The sequence below is a fragment of the Clupea harengus genome, chromosome 4, assembly GCF_900700415.2.
Source record: "Clupea harengus chromosome 4, Ch_v2.0.2, whole genome shotgun sequence".
Lineage (NCBI taxonomy): Eukaryota > Metazoa > Chordata > Actinopteri > Clupeiformes > Clupeidae > Clupea > Clupea harengus.
In genome coordinates this window covers 29,703,365-29,720,551 of record NC_045155.1, presented here as the reverse complement: position 1 = coordinate 29,720,551, position 17,187 = coordinate 29,703,365, and the positions used below count along the sequence as shown (strand labels likewise).

Genomic DNA, 17,187 nt, shown 5'->3' with positions numbered 1-17,187 from the left:
GCCCATAACAGGTTAAACAGATACATCTGTGTATTGTGCTGTTGGCTTTGATTGAGTGACCTGCACTGTAAATCCAGTGTTGATATATGCTATTTATTTATAGTATTCTGGCCCAACTTGTGCGTGTATGCGCTGTGTGTGTGTGTGTGTGTGTGTGTGTGTGTGTGTATGAGGGGCTGGGCCTGCTTTTATGTGTCCAGGCCCAGGGGTCTGTGACGTCATCATGCGCCTATGGAGGCATGTTTTTATAGTTAACTAGGTTTGGTACCAGCTTCAAATTCATGAAGATGACCATTTTAAGGTCTATGGTCAACCGATAAACACACGTGATGTTCCCACTGGCTGCCCAGACCCTGTTCCCACTGGCTGCCCAGACCCTGTTCCCACTGGCTGCCCAGACCCTGTTCCCACTGGCTGCCCAGACCCTGTGGAAATCTCAAAACTATGCTGTGGTTTGCAAGGCTTTTGCATGCCTTTTAGGTAGCTTGCCCAGTAGTTCCTCCTTACTGCTGCATTAAATAGATATGTGGAACTAATAAACATGAAACCATTACTATGATTAAGGATGTATTGGTGTATTATCCAGGCCATCATAGTTATAGAATTAGTATTACTATATTGGGGTGGAGAAGTGTCTTGCATCAATTAAAAGAGTATGCATGTGGGTTGGTCTCAGCACATGGAAAACTGAAGGACACATTTGGTCTAACACAACTGACAGTTTTTTTCTTTCTTTTCAGGCAAGATAATTGTGAAAAAGCCAACCTCTCTAAACGTCGGTGCCGGTGGATCCTTGGCATTCTTGTTCTTTTTTGTTTTATTTTTGCCGGGAATTATTTCCAGTGGTCTGCATTCCGACACTCAGCTCTTCTTCCATTCTACTTTCAAAGACAGGAACCAAAGGGCATCACAGAAGCTACCACACTAAAACCCACAAGCATTACTAGCACACCACACCCCCCCAGCAATACTACCACACCACACCCCCCCAGCAATACTACCACACCACACCCCCCCAGCAATACTACCATACCACACCCCCCCAGCAATACTACACTTCTGCTGTGGTATTGGCCCTTTGGAGAGTCATCTAGTCTAGACGGCAATCCTTGCAGTGCCCTTTATGGCATACCCAACTGTGTCTTAGTGACTGATCATTCCTGGTTTCCCAAAGCAGACCTGATTGTCTTCCACAACCGTGAGCTGATCGAAGGAAAGCAGAGGCTGCCCCTGGATCTCCCCCGCCCAGAAAAACAGAGATGGGTCTGGCTCTCCTTGGAGAGTCCACCTTATAATGGGAATATGAGGCCCCTCGCTGGTCGCTTCAACTACACCATGAGCTACCGCCGCGACTCAGACATTTACACACCATCTGGGCATCTTGTGCCAAGCCAAGCTCCAAATGGCACAACTGTTGATGACTTCATACCAAAGGGCAAAACTTCTCTGGCCTGTTGGATAGTGAGCAACTACAATGACGGACATGAGAGGACGGCTGTGTATAAAAAGCTGAAAAACATCATCCCAGTGGATGTGTACGGGGGTGCCGTGAATAAGCGTCTTTCATCAGAGAATCTGATACCCACAGTCTCCCGATACTACTTCTACCTCTCCTTTGAGAACAGCATCTTTAGAGACTACATCACGAAGAAAGTGTGGCGCAACGCTTTTGCGGGTGGTGCCGTACCCGTGGTATTAGGTCCGCCCCGGGAGCAATATGAGGCTGTCATGCCAAAGGACTCCTTCATTCATGTGAATGATTTTAGCTCAGTAGAGGAACTGGGCCACTTCCTGAAGACACTGGCCGAGGATAAAAAACGCTACGCCACATACTTCAACTGGCGACTAAATTCTTCCTTTAGATTTATAACAGATTGGAAAGAGGAACTGTGTAAAATCTGCCCGCAGGTTAGCAGTTTACAAAGGCAAAAGGTATATGACGACTTACATGGCTGGGATTGGCAATAAAAGCTGCAGGATACATTATTAATATTGATTTATTGTGTGAGATAATTGATTTGTCATCATAAATGCAAAGAAAACACACTAAATAAAATATAAAAACTGATATTCACCTCATTTTTAACATTAAAAACATTTCTAAATCATATATGAAAATGGAAATGAAAGAGGACTTTCCATAACAATAATTACATTTCAGAGACCTAAATGTTTTTGCTCAATTATTTGTAGCTTTTCAGTAGGTACATCTGCAGTTAAATATGTCGTTTAATGAGAGCTTGCAGGTACAGACATGTGATATGATCTTTAACCTCTTGTGTATAAAACAGCAAAAAACAAATGTTTTCAGATTTTTACATAGCAACCAAGTGGTTTGAATAGCAACATCTTATCCACGATGTGTGGAACAAAGGTGTTAGGGTTTCGTAGAAAAAGACCCAAGTGCAGATCAGATGATAGTATTTATTTTTGCAAAAGGTAAAACTGAAAAAGGTCCAAAAATCCAACACACAAAAGATCCAGGTAACAAAGGATTCCAAAAGGGCAAAACACAAAAGATCCAAAAATCCAACAAAGGCAGAGTAAAGGAGGGAAAAATCAAGACTTATTCCCCACGGGCAGAGTATCCACGGAAGTGAAGCAGAGAAACGATACTGGCACTCACAGGTTTGGACAGGACTCAGAATTATCAACCAAATACAATGTTACGATCAGGCAGGGGACACAGGACAGACTGAGTTTAAATACTACAGGGGAAACAGATCATTGGTGAGAAGCAAACAAGAGGCAGGAGAAACTAATCAGGACAGGGGTACGTTCGTCGTAGGATTGAAGCTAAATTAATCAATTGGCCTTTTAGCCCGTTAAGATTAGCGAGCTGATTGAGAACAGCAAATATCGGTTCGTTAACGGCTGATCCGCATCCTAATCATGTGGTTCATTTCAACCAGGCTAAAGTTATCATGGCATTTGCGCCTGCACGTCCTACTTCAAAAGGCAGGAAAGGTCGATCACCAAAACCATGATTTTCTAACGGTATAATGGTTCTAAACTCAAAGAAAAGGGCTTTTTTTCTCCGCTGGCGAGTAGGAGATGAACATGAACGCTTATGAAGAATACAAGACCATAATCATGGCAAAATTCAACACCACCACCGCTGTGAGAGCAAGGTGTGTTGGGATGTTTATAAGGTGATATGTATGTAAGGTGATATGTACCTGACGGCAAGAGTCAGCTGGTACAGAGGTTTCCTCTACTGGTTGAATCTGCATGGTTGCTAGTTCAAATCCCCTCACCTCCTTCCTCGATGTAGTTTTACATTTCCTTGGAAGTCGCTTTGAATAAAAGCGTCTGTTAAATGACTAAATGTATTAATAACAAATGCAATAAATTGAAGCAGTGAAAATAAATTGTCTGTATTTCTCTCTATTCTTATCATGAGTCCACCGTAATCATTTTCTACAATAATGATATGCTATGGTGTACTAATAACACTCATATAATTATGAGTGCTTTGTTCTCCGCATCACCGACACTACAAAAATGTACCACTCGCAAAAAAGCGCAAGACAGTCAATGTGGTGTTTGCAATAAATGACTCGAGAAGGTCTTGTAAATTAATGATTCCTTGTCGGCTGAATCGGTAGCGCTCATACAAGAATAATGGATCTTGGCGATCGCAAAGAACTCTCTCCCTCCGCTAATCTAACTCTAATATCAGTCCTTGGTCAATGGGATCCCTCCTTTTTCCGTGGGTGTGGCAAGCTTATCCAGCTACACTTAAGTTAGCCTGCCCTGGAGCAGGTTAGTGCTAATCGATATGTAACTATGGTCATTTATCAAAAGTTGCTTCCACGAACCAAAAAGAGGGGCGTTTTTTATCTTAGCCTGAAAATTAGCTCGCTAAACCGTTTAGCGAGCTACGACGAATACCCCCCTGGTGTGGTAGATGGAGACACGAGAATCCAGGAAGTGGCAGAGGGCAGGTGGGGGCGGAGTTTCAGGACAAAAACAGAAAACACATGGCATGACAAAACAAAACACAAGGAGCACATGACATAAGTCTGCAGCAATCATACAAGGGCTCCCAGCACAGGCAGGAACAGGACACACAGCTTCAGGGTTGACGAGACAAGACAACACAGAACAAAAGGGGTTGGCTTTTATAGACAAGGGACAGGTGCATATAATTAAGAGCGAAAGCACACACCCGGATCAGGAGAAGACAAGAAAATGACCAATACACCATGGGACAGGGCCGGAGTGGGGCCACTTTTCAGCCCGGGAATTTCAGGCCCAAGACCGGCCCACTTTTTTCACGGTAGTGGAAATTGGATAAATGAAGCAACAGTTCAGCTCTTACTATCCTGTAGTTTTTTTTATTAATACCATGGTTCAACAAATAATGTAAAGGTTAAATAATAATCCACTTAGGCTGAGAAGTTAACAAAAAATATTCCACTATTCCACAAGGATAGGTTGATAAATTAACAAAAGCAGAAAAAAAAGAAAGCATTTGAAACGTATCCCACTCTTCAACAAAGAGGCATATTGAACTAATGTTTACAGTTCACAGTACAGTATACAGTTACATTGCGAATAGCACCAACAGCATCTACAGCATCAGTAACCGCCTAAGCAGTGCACTGGTTTCAGCCACTTTATCTATAACTGTGTCGTTGCTTATAGACATGAGGATTTCCTTCTCTGTGTACATTAACATGAAAGCCTCCAAGTTGTCCTGACTCAATGAGCTTCATAACCTATTCTTCACAAATGTTAAGGTTGAGAAGCTTCTCTCACATGCAACCTGTGTGATGGACAAAGTCAACAGAAACGTATATGCTAACCCCCAATGTTGTGTATTGTTATTCAATTGTGTTTGTTCCCTCGGGGCATCCGTAATGCCCCACTGTTAACCCGCATAGAATGCTGGGTATAGTTGTCTGATGAAATATACAGTAAAAGAATGCCCGTTATTTCAATCACAGTCTCATGTCCTATCATTACTAGTTATATAAGTATAGAGTGTGCTATATAACAAAACTGGCGACGAGGAAGAAACGTTCTCACGTTTGTGTTATTATTTTCGGTGAAAAGTCCGAGTTTAATACTTTTTTTTTTTTCGTGTGAAAAAAAGACGCGAAGAAAACAAGGAGGTAGCTGAGTGAAGCTAGCTAGCTTCCAACGGCACGTCAGGGACTGAGGGAAAGTTCGCCGCGGGAGATAAAGAAATCTTCGCGAGTGTTGAGAGAAAAAGGGCAGTGAGTAAAAGTGAGACAATGGCTGCACTGATTGGAAATATAGGACCATTTGATGAATCTGTGGAGCAATGGAGTTCTTACACAGAACGTTTTGAGTACTTTGTGTTAGCTAATGGCATCAAAGCAGATGTGATTGTGCCAACCTTTTTGACTGTCATGGGAGGAAAAACGTTCAATCTACTGCACAGCCTAGTAACACCTGAAAAGCCTGGTGACAGATGTTATGATGAAATAGTGGCTACTTTAAAAGCACATTATTCTCCCAAACCACTGATCATTGCTGAGAGATTCAGATTCCACAAGAGAAATCAGGAGGAGGGGGAGTCAATCTCACAGTTTGTGGCTGTGCTGAAACAGTTATCAGAACACTGTGAATTTGGACGTTCTCTAAATGACACTATACGTGATAGGTTAGTGTGTGGCATGCCCAGTAGGGCAATTCAGAAACGCCTTTTGACAGAGAGTAACTTAACATTGCAGAAAGCAATGGAAGTGAGTACTTCAATGGAAATGGCAAACAAAGATGCACAGCAGCTAAGTACATCAACCCAAGTGCATAAGGTGTCTACAGATTTCAGATACAAAACTGTAGGTGGCAAGCCATGCTATCGCTGTGGGAAACCAGGGCACCAAGCAGAGGAGTGTTGGTGCAAAGACTTAGACTGCAGAAGTTGTGGCAAAAAGGGTCACATTGAGCGTGTATGTAAAAGCAAAAAGGGACAGTCAACCAAAAACACTGAACAAATGAAAAGTGACTTCAGGCAGTACAAAAAGAAAGTGCACAAACTGGAATACACAGAGGAAGACCAAAGTGACACCCCATCTGAAGGGGAAGAGTCTGTGCATGTTTTGTCTTTTTCAGATGATGGGAATGGATACTGGGTTACACCGCTACTGGACGGAAAAGCAGTACGGATGCAAGTGGACACAGGAGCAGCTGTATCCTTGGTGTCTGAGGTTGTATACAAGGAGAAACTAAATCACCTCACACCACAGCCAACGAAGATCACGCTGAAAACGTACACTGGTGAGACTGTACCAGTGAGAGGAATCGTGACGGTAACAGTGAAGCTCAACAAACAGGAGGTAAAGCTACCACTCTACATTGTGAAGGGCAGTCAGCCAGCTTTGCTAGGACGCACGTGGCTGGAAAAGATCAAATTAAACTGGCAGGAAATTCATATGGTGGTAAAAGTTGAGGACATAAACCTACCAGGAATATTGAGGAAACATGCTGAAGTGTTCAAGGGAGAACTTGGTAGTATGAAGGACATTACAGTTAAATTGACAGTGAAACCAAACAGCAAGCCCAAATGCTTCAAAGCCAGGCCTGTCCCATACGCCATAAAGCCAAAAGTTGAAGCTGAACTGGACAAACTAGTCAAGAGTAAAGTACTGCACCCAGTAAGTGTTAGTGAATGGGCTACACCAGTTGTTCCAGTCATGAAGAAAGACGGATCCATCAGACTTTGTGGCGACTTCAAAGTCAATGTGAACCCCGTCTTGACAGCTGAACAATATCCATTACCCCTCATTGACGATCTGTTTGCTGGTTTAGCCGGAGGACAAAAATTCAGTAAGATAGACTTATGTCAGGCTTATCTTCAGATGCATGTTGACGAAGAGTCACAAGAACTGTTGACCATAGTGACTCACAAAGGACTGTTCAGGTACCGGAGGCTTCCTTTTGGGATCACCTCAGCCCCGGCCTTGTTCCAGAGAGCTATGGACCAGATACTGAGTGGGCTCACCGGTGTCCAGTGTTACCTCGGTGACCTTCTCATCACAGGTAAAGACGAACAGGAGCACCTGAGAAACCTTGACGCTGCACTACAGAGACTGGAGGAGTACGGACTGCGGGTCCGGACGGACAAATGTGAGTTTTTCCAGTCTTCAGTTGAGTATCTGGGCCACATTATCGACGGTGCTGGCCTGCACAAGGCACCATCTAAGGTAAAAGCTGTTGAGGAAGCTCCATCCCCACAAAATGTGAGTCAGCTGCGATCATTCTTGGGACTACTGACGTACTACGCAAAGTTTGTGCCGAACCTATCAAACATGCTAAAACCACTGCATGAACTGTTGAACAAAGCCACACAGTGGAAGTGGTCAGACAGATGTGAGGAAGCTTTTAAGGCAGCTAAAAGAGCCTTAGTCCATTCAGAAGCCCTCACCCACTTCAACCCCGACTTGCCATTACAGTTAGCGTGTGACGCATCGCCTTATGGTGTTGGTGCTGTGATCTCACACATAATGCCATCAGGTGAAGAAAGGGCAATTGCTTTCGCATCACGGACTTTGAGCAAAGCAGAGAGCAATTATGCACAGATAGAGCGTGAAGCACTCTCTATAATCTTCGGAGTAACGAAATTCCATCAGTTTCTGTTTGGAAAACGATTCACGCTGCTAACAGACCATAGACCACTCACCTCCATCTTTGGACCCCACACTGGAATTCCATCGCTCGCAGCCAGGCGCATGCAGCGATGGGCATTACTGTTGTCTGCTCACCAGTATGACATCAAGTACAGAAGAGCTGAGCAGCACTGTAATGCAAACGGCCTCTCAAGGCTTCCCTTACCTGTCACACACACAAAGCACTCTGAGGCTAAAATCTTCTACTTCAAGGAAGTGAGCAACGCCCCAGTTACCTCAGCCCATGTGAAGAAGTTCACCCGCACTGACCCAGTGATGTCGGAGGTCATGGACATTGTCACTCATGGGAGAGAAAGAGAGCTGTCAGACAGCCTAAAGCCTTACCTGGTGAGGAGGAACGAGCTCACAGTTCAGGCTGGATGCTTGTTATGGGGTTTTCGAGTCATCATTCCGCCGCCACTGAGAAAGCAGGTGCTTGAGGAACTCCATTCAGGGCACTGTGGCATGGTGCGAATGAAAGAGATTGCGCGCAGCTACTTTTGGTGGCCAGGCTTAGACGCAGCTATCGAAGACAAGGCCAAGTCATGTTCTGCATGTCAAAAGATGAGAAACATGCCTCAGCTAGCGCCACTACACCCATGGGACTTCCCAGAGGAGCCTTGGCAGAGAGTCCACATAGACTTTGCAGGTCCACTGGAGGATCGTATGTTCTTAGTCGTAGTTGATGCACACAGCAAATGGCCAGAGGTCGCCATAATGAAGAGCACTTCATCAGAGAGAACCATCGAAGAGCTACGGTCCATCTTCAGTCGCTTTGGATTGCCCATGCAACTCGTTAGCGATAACGGCCCGCAACTGGTGTCTGAAGAGTTCCAGTCATTCATGGAAGCAAACGGAATCCAGCACATCAAGTCAGCTCCCTATCATCCCGCCACGAACGGCCTAGCGGAAAGATTTGTGCAGACGTTGAAGCAAGCTCTAAAATCATCACAAGGAAACGGATCGCTCAACAAGCGCCTAAGCACCTTCCTGTTGACCTACAGAAACACCCCCCATGCTACAACCAAAGTGGCCCCAGCGTCAGCCATGATGAAAAGACAGCTGCGCACACGACTCGATCTTCTGAGACCACTGAAGACTAAGCAGGTCGTACAGACACAACAAAGAGCACAGGTGGAGAGACGGAGCAAGGCAAAAGACAGAAGCTTCAGAGCTGGAGAGAGAGTTCTTGCTCGGAACTACTGTAAAGGTCCGAAGTGGATACAAGCAACAGTTGTCGCACAAACAGGCCCTGTGTCCTACACAGTTCTAACACCAGAGAACATCATCTGGAGGAGACACGTGGATCAACTGTTGCCAGGAACCAACCTCAGTGATGACTCAGGTCAAATGGCAAACCCAGAACAGCTACTGGAGCCATTCCATGGTTTTGAGCCATCATCACTGCAGCAACCTGAAAACATGGAAGGGGTTCCCTACTCACCTGAACCAGTGGGTGTGCCTATTCAGGGTACTGATGCACCCCAGTCTGGGCATACACCATCACCAGGCGGGCTCAGAGACAGTGGGACTGTAGATTTGCCCGTAGGTCGTCATTACCCCACCAGACAACGACGACCCCCTGACAGGTTGAACCTGTAGTCTAGAGACTAACCTCCAGCAGTCGGGCAGAATACACCCCCAGGGTTAAGTCTGGGAATTGAGGCAGTCTACCCTCTTTCCCTAGTTTAGAAAATGTATTTTGTTAAATTGTTAAAGGTTATTTCGTAACATTGTTTAAGTAAAATTGATTGTTATATTAAAAAGAAAACAAAGTTTCTTCAAGGGTTAATACTGTTACAAAGAATAATCAATACTGTGATTATTACTTCTACTTATGGGGATTTAAAAGTAAAGGGGGAGGAATGTTGTGTATTGTTATTCAATTGTGTTTGTTCCCTCGGGGCATCCGTAATGCCCCACTGTTAACCCGCATAGAATGCTGGGTATAGTTGTCTGATGAAATATACAGTAAAAGAATGCCCGTTATTTCAATCACAGTCTCATGTCCTATCATTACTAGTTATATAAGTATAGAGTGTGCTATATAACACCCAATGACATGATAAGCATCCGTGAGGAGGTTGTACTGTGAGAGTATTAAATCGACACAAATGGCACTGTTTTTGCAGGAGGAACAGGTCCTGCTTTCAAGCTCCACCTCTGGTAATATTTTGCTTGCGAATAGCTTGACAACGCTACAACGATATTAACCAACACGGGGACGGCCCAGTGTTCCGAAAGCCCGATATTCCGAAAAATAGTCCCCCTGGCATAATTTAGAAATATTTTAAGTGGCACAAAACACACACAGCATTTAGTTTGCGCAGCGAAGCGGTGACGCTCACCGGGCTATCACGCATATAACTTTTCCTAGGCAATATTTGTTAACTTAGCCTACTCTGCTTTTGAATATGGGGTACTGTCATGGCAAAAAGTGACCGGGTGCCAAAAAGAGCCCGGGTGATGTAATATTGGCTTTCGAACGACTCTTGAGTGACAGTTGCTATACCAACGCTTAGCATTACGTAACCCGGGCACTTTTTGGTCAGTCTCAAGAGTCGTTCGAAAGCCATCAGCTACTTGTTAGTCACTTAATATTGTCCCTAAAACTATTAAGTATTCCGTTTTAGCTACACACCTGCCGGTATCCTGTACATCAACATTTGCAGTCAATACTACTTTTTCAATCGCTATATATTGTGGCTAAACACATTTTTACCCGGTAAATAAAGTGTTCCATTTTAGCCGTTTACATCATCATTTGCATTTCAATTGAAATTGTTTAGAGTAGAAATTCGTTTTTATAAAAAGGAGAAAATATACTGATATACGGTGCTTGTTTATCTACCGTTTTAGCAAGCCAGCCAGTTAGTTTGCTAACATCTTAAATAATATACGGTGCTTGTTCATCTACCTTTTTAGCAGGCCAGCCAGTTAATTTGCTCACATCTTAAATAATATACGTTACGGTGCTTGTTCATATACCTTTTAAGCAAGCTAGCCAGTTAATTTAATAACATCTTAAATAATATATGGTGCTTGTTCATCTACCTTTTAAGCAAGCCAGCAAGTTAATTTGCTAACATCCTAAATACTATACGGTGCTTGTTCATCTACCTTTTTAGCAAGCCAGCCAGTTAATTTGCTAACATCTTAAATAATATACGGTGCTTGTTCATCTACCTTTTTAGCAAGCCAGCCAGTTCATTTGCTAACATCTTAAATAATATACGGTGCTTGTTCATCTACCTTTTTAGCAAGCCAGCCAGTTCATTTGCTAACATCTTAAATAATTTAAGATCTACCATTATTTGTTGATATAGGCCTATTTAGAAAAACTTTCTAATACTAGTTCATACTAGCTTGCTAGCTATACACTAAGCAAAATAATGTGCCCCAGCTAATGGAGGAATTGCTAATCGCTAACGAGATGCTAGCGGCGATTTAACCGGTTGAAATGTACTTACTTTGACACTATAATAAACTTGTGAGTCAACAACTTTCCTAACACAGTCAAACATCAAGCACATGGTTTATTGCAGGTAAAATACAGGCAAGCTGGTCTCAGGTAGCGAAGTATAATGCGAGATGCTCTGGGGTAAATCGCATTATTCAGGTAGTCTGACTTCCAAAAAGAGCCCGGGTGACGTAATGCTAACGTTGGTATAGCAACTGTCACTCAAGAGTCGTTCGAAAGCCAATTTTACATCACCCGGGCTCTTTTTGGCACCCGGTCACTTTTTACCATGACAGTACCACTCGTGCGAAGGAAATCACCGGCAGATTGTCGCAGGACATTACGCAGATCTAGTCAAGCACTGACAAAGCATGCATGCGTTGGCTATCATAAAAGTATTTTTGTATCATCGCGATGCAAATGCCATGTGTGTATAATAATATTCTGAATTAAAGTTCATGCTTGTGAAATAAATGCATTTATATGTTTATGATTGTGTGAATCATTGGGATGTGCATGTGGGCTACAGTGGTTCACGTTGCTGTGCTGACAATTTCGGAACAGCGGGCTATCGGAATAATGGGCTTTCGGAACATTGCCATGGAACCAACCAACGCTACAACGTTAGCCAAATAGTTACGTTGCTAATCATTAGGCCTATGTCTCTCTTTACCAGTTGCCACTTGTGTTTGTCCTCTTGAAAATAAATCGGTAAGCTTGGCACATTTGGCAGCATCCTCCTCCAATGCCTTTCTTTTTTTCAACCTGGATTTTTCAGCCCCTCTTCCTCCCATCCATCCTCCCTGACACGTATCGTTGCGGTAGGGCCAGCCCAGCTATCGGCAGTCTATCTGAGAAAACTTTTTGGAAAAGACGGGCTATGGACCCAACCAACTCTATTTGGGAGGGGATAACTCCATCGCATGGTACAACCCATGCCTAGGCTGCGGTGTCAGAATGCGGAACGTGTGTAGCCTACTTTAAGAGAAAATGAACTAACGTGACAAATGTCAAAAAATGAAATTCTCGACCGGCCCAGAAGTGAAGCGGCCCACCGGGAACTCTCCCGATTCTCCCGATTACCCACCCCGGGCCTGCCATGGGATATGATGAAACTTTAATGTTATTTATTTGTTTCTTTCCACTCTGCCATTCCAAAAACAATAAAGAAGAGAAAAGCATAAGGGAAGAAAAAGAAAAGATAACATGACATTATAAATCAAATAAAAAAAAATTGCAATATAAAACATACCAAATTGAATAATGTCCTTTGGTGATTCTCTCCCCTTGTAAAGATGGCATTCTAAATAAAACAAAAAAATTGTAACGTATTTAACAAAAATCGTAACAAGCAAATCAACCGACCAACCCTGTGTCATAGAGCTTCATAGAGCAATTCTCAAACAACCACAATTAACGTCAGTGAAAGGGAAGTTAACCCATGTCCCAGACACTGTACTCTCCCCTCATGCTACCCAGTTCCTGCTCTCTGGGGTTGGGCTAAACCAGCCCTACCAGTTTGACAACTATCACAATTGGTCAGAAAGGCTCACTGGCGATGGGAAGAGTATAGTGAGACCTCTCCACTCTTCTGGTTAGGAGCCTGTTCACTATCCACGACCCAGAACCACACGCAGAACTGAGAGACAACGAGTGGACACAGGGCAGGGTTAGCAGCAGTGTCTGAGATGGACTCTTCTCCAAGGTAAAGAGACACCTGTCTAACCAGTACCGCTGTTCTTCAACATTATTTCCTAATCTACTGGTGCTCAGCACGCTATTCTGGTGCTTCAGCTCACACTATTTCTCCCAAGCATTCTAGCTGAAATATGACTCGTTATTTGATATGTGTTTTGTGTCTCACACGCACACACACACACACACAGGACAGAGTGTCTTGAAATGTATGCCCTTTTTACACATCTGCATCTTGTTTTTTTAAATGTTATGATGACGTAAAATATTTATTTTAAAAAAAAATATGTGAGTAAGTAAGTAAAAAACTGTACTGTGAACTGTGAAACTGTACTGTGAACTGTGAAACTGTAATGAGTCAACCTTAAAAGGTACAGTTTTTTATCCTGCCGAAGGACTGTTGAAGTTTGAGCTCAACAGGCAATCAAATACACCCCCTTCCTTCAGTTCTCCTAAAGCAACATTGCTGAAACATGTTGCACGACTAGACTTACCAGTTTATAACTTGACTGCTGCAGAACATGAGGGAATGATGGGAGCAAGAATGAAGTGAAATAACGTGAGTTATAGTATAGATTTAGATTATAGAGTATAGATTTTTGTGACTTGTCATTTTGGTTGTGTTTGGTTTCATGTCTCTTTGCATTGGTGTGACAACGAGTCAGAAAGTAAAAATATAATATTCAAAAAGGCAAAAAACTATTATTTACCTGCAGTTATTAGAACACATGTATCATATATTTCTATTTTAACCCAAGTTCATCGATAAATTAGAAAAGCAGAATTAGAAAAGCATTTCTTGCTGGGACCTTTCTCTGTTTTCCTTGTGCGAATGGGTGTGAAATATTTATCGTATAATTACATCTTCTGGCAACCTCGAGTGTCAGCCCTCAAAGCTATCACATGATAGATCATTCCAAGGTGGATCCTAGGATTACCTGAAACAGTTGTGCTAGTTGGGCGTGTTGGTTTGTGTGAAAACATTGCACAACAAGACTAACCGGTTTGTAATTTGACTACTGCAGAACGTGAGGAATGATAGGAGCAAGAATTAAGTGAAATAACGTGAGATACTTTCTGAAAGGCCAAACAGCAGGGCTGCCGATATCGCACGTCGCGTATTTGTGGTGTGCGAATGGCAGCGGGAATTAAATACATACAAATGAATAAATAAATTACACAATTTTATCAGCATCATTTACATGTGGCGTCCACACCTATCTCCCTGTGGTTTGTTTTAAGTGCCCTCATTGTGACAATATGAAGGGTAGGCTACCGTACCGGCAACAGTTCATGAAACCAAAAACTGAATACATGAAAATAGATAGATAGATGGATACTTTATTAATCCCGAGGGAAATTTTAGGACATCCAGTAGCTTATACAACTTATACAACTCAGACACAACTTTAGAAACACAAATAAATACAAATTAAAGTTGTGAAGATATGAAGAGTACCGGCAATATTTTATGAAAGACAAGGCAACCAGAGTCGGGAAGAGAAAAAGAGAACAAATCTACGGGATGACACTCTTACATCTCGTATTTTGAACGTGTAAACTCTTAAAATAATAGAACATTAGCCTACACACAATGCATGTATACCAAGCAGGAACAGTTTAACAGGCTAATGTAGGAAAGCTTAAGATCTTATTGGTTAGATTTCATGGTAAGTCTAGGGGGCAAAAAGCTAATGCTAGTCATTATTATAGTTTGTGAGTGTGTGCATAATTCTAAGACTTATTAACACAAATAATTTCTATACTTCATCATCCATGCAACATATTGGTTCCTCAGCAATTCGTTCAAAAAAAAAAAAATCTAAACAATTCATATTGTGGTTGAAAATAAAACTATCATGAGAATCAATAACGTTTACCTCAAAGCTTATGTCATGGAAGCAATTCCACTGACTACGATGTGGATCGAGATACAATTTTTCTAAAAACGTCTTTATGTAGAATCCCATTCATTTGGCTCAGTGTTAGGAACGAAACCACCAAGGGGGGACTCGTTTACTTTCCCTGCCTATACCAGTGCCTTAAATCCCCCTTCAGGCAATGCAGTTGCTTTCCATCTGCTACAGGAGCTAGAACACTTCATTTCGTCAGAATATCTGAAATCTCAGATGACAAACATGATGTGTGCTTCCAGATGCTAGAATGTGTGAATAGGCATGCGTTTAGTTAGAGTTAGTTATACCTTTTAATAAATGCCCGGATCTCATTGATCAGTGATTTCTACAACAGTGGCACTGAAAACCTTTTCATACTTTTATTTCATGCTATGTAGTGTGGTGTAGGATGAAAAAAAATTGCAGAACACTCAATACTGAATATATGTGACCTGCAATGCGGACCTGTTGAATGCATCTCATCTCTACAATGATTCATTAAATTAACACTATAATTCATGTTCCTTTCAAGACCCTGTTCCCACTAGCTGCCCAGACCCTGTGGAAATCTCAAAACTATGCTCTGGTTTGCAAGGCTTTTAGGTAGCTAACCCAGTAGTTCCGCCTTACTGCTGCATTAAATAGATATGTGGATCTAATAAACATTAAACCATTACTATGATAAAGGATGTATTGGTGTATTATCCAGGCCATCATTATAGATTTAATATTACTATATTGGGGTGGAGAAGTGTCTTGCATCAATTAAAAGAGTATGCATGTGGGTTGGTCTCAGCACACAGACCAAAGCATCAAATGAATGATATGATATGAAGACAACACTTGGCCCTACATCACACTATGGTGAAGAAACTGAGTGTGTGCGAGATCAAGTATCACATGGTTGACGAGTACTCAATGTTAATGTAGAAACCCAAGAATTCATGTATCCGCTCGAGTACTCTGTGCAACCCCTAATGTTTACATTTTTTTTTTTTTTTTTTTTTTTTACACATGATAAGAAGAGTTGCTGTCCTTCAGTTTTCCAACACAACTGACAGTTTTTTTCTTTCTTTTCAGGCAAGATAATTGTGAAAAAGCCAACCTCTCTAAACGTCGGTGCCGGTGGATCCTTGGCATTCTTGTTCTTTTTTGTTTTATTTTTGCTGGGAATTATTTCCAGTGGTCTGCATTCCGACACTCAGCTCTACTTTCATTCTACTTTCAAAGACAAGAACCAAAGGGCATCACAGAAGCTACCACACTAAAACCCACAAGCAATACTACCACACCACACCCCCCCAGCAATACTACCACACCACACCCCCCCAGCAATACTACCACACCACACCCCCCCAGCAATACTACCATACCACACCCCCCCAGCAATACTATCGTTCTGCTGTGGTATTGGCCCTTTGGAGAGTCATCTAATCTAGACGACAATTTTTGCAGTGACCATTATGGCATACCCAACTGTGTCTTAGTGACTGATCATTCCTGGTTTCCCAAAGCAGACCTGATTGTCTTCCACAACCGTGAGCTGGTCAACGGACAGCGGAGGCTGCCCCTGGATCTCCCCCGCCCAGAAAAACAGAGATGGGTCTGGCTGTCCTTGGAGAGTCCACCTCATAATGGGAATATGAGGCCCCTCGCTGGTCGCTTCAACTACACCATGAGCTACCGCCGCGACTCAGACATTTACACACCATATGGGCATCTTGTGCCAAGCCAAGCTCCAAATGGCACAACTGTTGATGACTTCATACCAAAGGGCAAAACTTCTCTGGCCTGTTGGATAGTGAGCAACTACAATGGCAGACATGAGAGGACGGCTGTGTATAACAGGCTGAAAAATATCATCCCAGTGGATATGTACGGGGGTGCCGTGAATAAGCGTCTTTCATCAGAGACTCTGATACCCACAGTCTCCCGATACTACTTCTACCTCTCATTTGAGAACAGCATCTTTCGAGACTACATCACGGAGAAAGTGTGGCGCAACGCTTTTGCGGGTGGTGCCGTACCCGTGGTATTGGGTCCGCCCCGGGAGCAATATGAGGCTGTCATGCCAAAGGACTCCTTCATTCATGTGAATGATTTTAGCTCAGTAGAGGAACTGGGCCACTTCCTGAAGACACTGGCCGAAGATAAAGAACGCTACGCCACATACTTCAACTGGCGACTAAATTCTACCTTCAGTTTTTTCACAGACTGGAGGGAGGAACTGTGTAAAATCTGCCCGCAGGTTAGGAGTTTACAAAGGCAAAAGGTATATGACGACTTACATGGCTGGGATTGGCAATAAAAGATGGAGGGAAAGTAAACATAAAAAAAAAAAAACACTGCACTATAGTTCTTTAGAGCAACGCTGGCAATGCCAAACTCCTCCTTAAGCCAGATGTATTACATGTCAAAAGAATGTACTGTTTAACGCTTTTGTTAGGTGAAAATTCAATCAAGTTACCTCAGGACTCCGGAGTTGCATTTTAGTATA

General features: G+C 42.8%; 2 protein-coding genes across 2 annotated transcripts; both read left to right on the top strand.

The window, feature by feature from the left end:
* Window positions 1–1,053: 1,053 nt before the first annotated feature.
* On the top strand, window positions 1,054–1,994 carry LOC105893638 (alpha-(1,3)-fucosyltransferase 7-like; the record flags this gene model as incomplete). The annotated part of the gene is made up of 1 exon (XM_031565564.1): window positions 1,054–1,994. A coding segment is annotated over one exon (915 nt), but the record flags the coding sequence as incomplete, so codon positions are not given.
* A 10,106-nt stretch (window positions 1,995–12,100) lies between these two features.
* LOC105893639 (alpha-(1,3)-fucosyltransferase 7-like) lies at window positions 12,101–17,153 on the top strand. Its single transcript, XM_031565611.2, has 2 exons — window positions 12,101–12,805; window positions 15,771–17,153. Exons 1-2 carry the CDS (start codon window positions 12,789–12,791, stop codon window positions 16,996–16,998), a joined length of 1,245 nt encoding a protein of 414 aa, XP_031421471.2. The 5' UTR covers window positions 12,101–12,788; the 3' UTR covers window positions 16,999–17,153.
* The last annotated feature ends 34 nt before the right edge of the window (window positions 17,154–17,187 follow it).